We start from the raw sequence: 3185 nt of genomic DNA on the forward strand, positions 1-3185 counted from the left end.
AATAGAGATACCGAAATGAGGTTAGCCAAAAGACCAAAACCGCGAAAGTAGTTATTTGAACTAACTTTACGAATTACATCAAGAATTTGCTTATTTATAAGCTTAACGAGATAATTAATTAGGAAACAAATAATTGTAAAATATCAATATAAGATTGAAATCAATATCGAAAAATCTCTAAAATATCAATTAACTCGATTTGACTGATTTATTTTCAATATTCTAATTCTTAAAATATCGAAATAATATCTCCAAACATAATTAGGAACACGAGCCTGCACTGTCGACAATTAAGTACATATAATCTAATCTAATATATTAAGTCGACATGCAGTGCTCCGGGTAGTGCACTGATGGATATCTATGTATGTACATGACTTTCTATCTTCTCTTCCAAGGGAAGAGGCCAGAGACCTGTAGTTCTCAGCTCTCTGATCAACGCTATAACCACCATGATTACAAGACGACGACACAGAAAGCAACCCCCAAAATTTTGCAATTTTTAACAGCTTAGCTTAGATGATATCCTTCAATTTCATTCCCTTGTACTGCTCTGCTCTGCCTCTCTCTCTCTCTCTCTCTCTCTCTAGCTCTGGTATGGTAAATGTCACACACGCCATCGCCACCTATCTATTCTTTCTTCGTCCGTAATGTAATGTATAGCTGGATAGATATCCATCCTTCTCCGTATTTAAGTTTCCTCACGAGACAAGAAAAGCCACCCCATAGCCATTAAAGAAAAAGCTTTGCAGGCAGGCTGCATCAAGATGAGATGAAGATAACTATGTAGTATTATCATCAACCACCATGACCATGGCTCCTCCTCCACCGCTTTCGTCTCCTCCTTCCTCCTCCAAATCTCCTCCCCCTCCTCCTTCTCCTGCTCATCCTCCAGGGTTCTCTCCTGTAAGTGCCCCCACTGTTGTATTTCTTGTCCATGGGGTTTGCATCTTCAATAAAGTTTGATCCTTTTTCGTTTCTTTTGCAGATTCAAGAAGCCGCCAGGTGGAGGACAGAGGAAAACAGAGCAACTGCGCCGCAGCTGCAGACCCCCATCAACCGCCCGCCCCACCCAAAGAAGGGCAGGCCCTCCTCTTCCGCCGCCAAGAAGCGGGCCGAGCAGAGCGGCGACGACGGGGAGGATGGCGACGTGTCGGTCAAGTGCAACAAGTGCCGCCCCCACGCTCGCGAGAAGATCACAATTGTCCCCCTCGACAATAACGGCGGCGGCCTTGGCCGCCACTCCCTCCCGTCCCCCAATGGGATCCTGAAATCGATCCTGTCCTCCCTCACCAAGAAGAGCCCCCGCCCCGGCTCCGACCGCTCGGACACTTCCTCTCGGGAGGAGCAGTGGAAGATTGCCCTCGCGGAGCTGTCCCACAAGCTCATCCACGCCACGCGGAGGCGGGATGAGGCCATTCTCGAGGCCTCCCGCCTCAAGCACTCCGTCGCCGAGCTCGAGCGCAAGCTCAACAAGCTCGAAATCTACTGCCAAAACCTCCGCTCCGGCCTCGAGGAATGCACCAGCGCCACTGGCAGTTCACCTTTCCGGCCAGGCAAGGCCTTGAATTTTCCAAACGAGCAAGCGATCGACCGGTTCCTCGTTTCAGTGTCGGAGGCCCGGTCCGCAGTTCGAGTCCTGAGCCGTTCCCTCACGATGCAGCTCCGACACATCGGGCCCAAGGTGTTCGACAAGCTCTCCCAATTACTCCAGCCCTACGACATCAAGATCTCGCCATCGCAGAGCCCGAGGACGCTCATCTTCTACCTCGAGGCCATCCTTAACCGGTCCTTCTACGAGGACTTCGAGTCTGCCCGGTTCGAGAAAAACCGAGCCGCACCCGTCCTCAACCCGACCGAGCGGTGCGAGGCGAACCTGGTGTCGTTTAACAACTTGCGTGGGCTCACGTGGGACGAGGTCCTGAGCAAAGGGACGAAGCACTTCAGCGAGGACTTCAGCCGGTTCTGCGATCGGAAGATGAGCGAGATCGTGGGCATGCTAGGGTGGGCCAGGGCATGGCCGGAGCCACTCCTACAGGCCTTCTTCGGGGCATCCAAAGCGGTATGGCTGGTCCACTTGCTGGCCAACTCAGTCCATCCAGGACTGCCCATCATGAGGGTCGATTCAGGGGTGAGGTTCGACTCCGGTTACATGGAGGACATGGGGGCGGACCGCGCGAGGAAGCTGGTCCCGAGTACAGTCCGGATCATGGTCGCGACAGGATTTTACGTCTATAGCAGCGTGGTGAAGTGCAAGGTTCTGTGCCGTTACTATAGTAGCAGCACCAGCAGCATAGGCGGTGGTGTTAGTAATTTTAGTACTGATGAGAGGGGCATAATAATCCAATCTCCTTAGCAGTTACTCATGATTATTTGTCTTGATTTGGTTTATAGTATCGTCGTTTTGGATTCGTTTTGTCTCTTTTGTTTTTGTCTTGTCTGCAACACGTGCGGGTTATTATGTGATAAGAGCTTAATGTGAATGCTAATTGAACCATCTTAGGGAACGTAGATGCTCCCAATTCCTTCGTAGCCTCCGATGGTCAAAATATTTTGGAAGATCTCTTTCTTTGCTACTGTTGTTTTTTTTCTTTTTCTTTTTCTTTTTCTTTTTCCAATGAAATTATGGACATCTTCAACTTAATAATTAAAACTAATCTCGTTGAAGTGTCAATTTAATTAAAATCATAAGATGCTTTCAATCAGTTTTGAACTATTGCATTACATGTATACTCTGTCCAGTGAAAGCGCGTTATTTCTCGTCATTGTGCTACATCCTCTTGATTTCCTTAAAGTTGATTCTTGATTTTCGATATAATGAGGTTGTCGGGCCTTATAAGTCGACGCGTGGATCTCAAAGAGAGTTCCAAAATATGATATATACGATATTGAGATCTTTTTGAGCAGTGGTGGCACTAAAGTTTATCATCGGTGTTTGAACAATTTGGCAGGAGTCGTATGTTCTCTTGTTCTTCTCCGTTTCATCAGTCAAATTCGCACAGGCGCATGATTCATGTGATTCTATTGTTTTTAAGTGTGGACTGCTATCTTTTGAATTGTTATTGAATGGTCGATTGCTGAAACTATTGACGGAAGCTTTAAACACAAGACCGGTTGTTCCGAAAAGCTTTCTGTTTCAAAAGGTGATACTGGCATTTTATCTTTTGTCCCCTTATACCTTTTAA

General features: G+C 47.3%; 1 protein-coding gene across 1 annotated transcript; it reads left to right on the forward strand.

Annotated features, from left to right (window-relative positions):
* Positions 1 to 447: 447 nt before the first annotated feature.
* On the forward strand, positions 448 to 2561 carry LOC116205891 (IRK-interacting protein-like). Its single transcript, XM_031538584.1, has 2 exons — positions 448 to 906; positions 989 to 2561. Exons 1-2 carry the CDS (start codon positions 808 to 810, stop codon positions 2354 to 2356), a joined length of 1467 nt encoding a protein of 488 aa, XP_031394444.1. The 5' UTR covers positions 448 to 807; the 3' UTR covers positions 2357 to 2561.
* The last annotated feature ends 624 nt before the right edge of the window (positions 2562 to 3185 follow it).

This window comes from Punica granatum, chromosome 4, assembly GCF_007655135.1.
Source record: "Punica granatum isolate Tunisia-2019 chromosome 4, ASM765513v2, whole genome shotgun sequence".
In the NCBI taxonomy this organism is placed as follows: domain Eukaryota; kingdom Viridiplantae; phylum Streptophyta; class Magnoliopsida; order Myrtales; family Lythraceae; genus Punica; species Punica granatum.

Coding starts and splice junctions, on each gene's coding strand:
- LOC116205891 (XM_031538584.1), top strand. CDS start 808: ATGACCATGGCTCCTCCTCCACCGCTTTCGTCTCCTCCTTCCTCCTCC. Junction 907..988: donor ATCCTCCAGGGTTCTCTCCT/GTAAGTGCCCCC, acceptor TTTCTTTTGCAG/ATTCAAGAAGCCGCCAGGTG.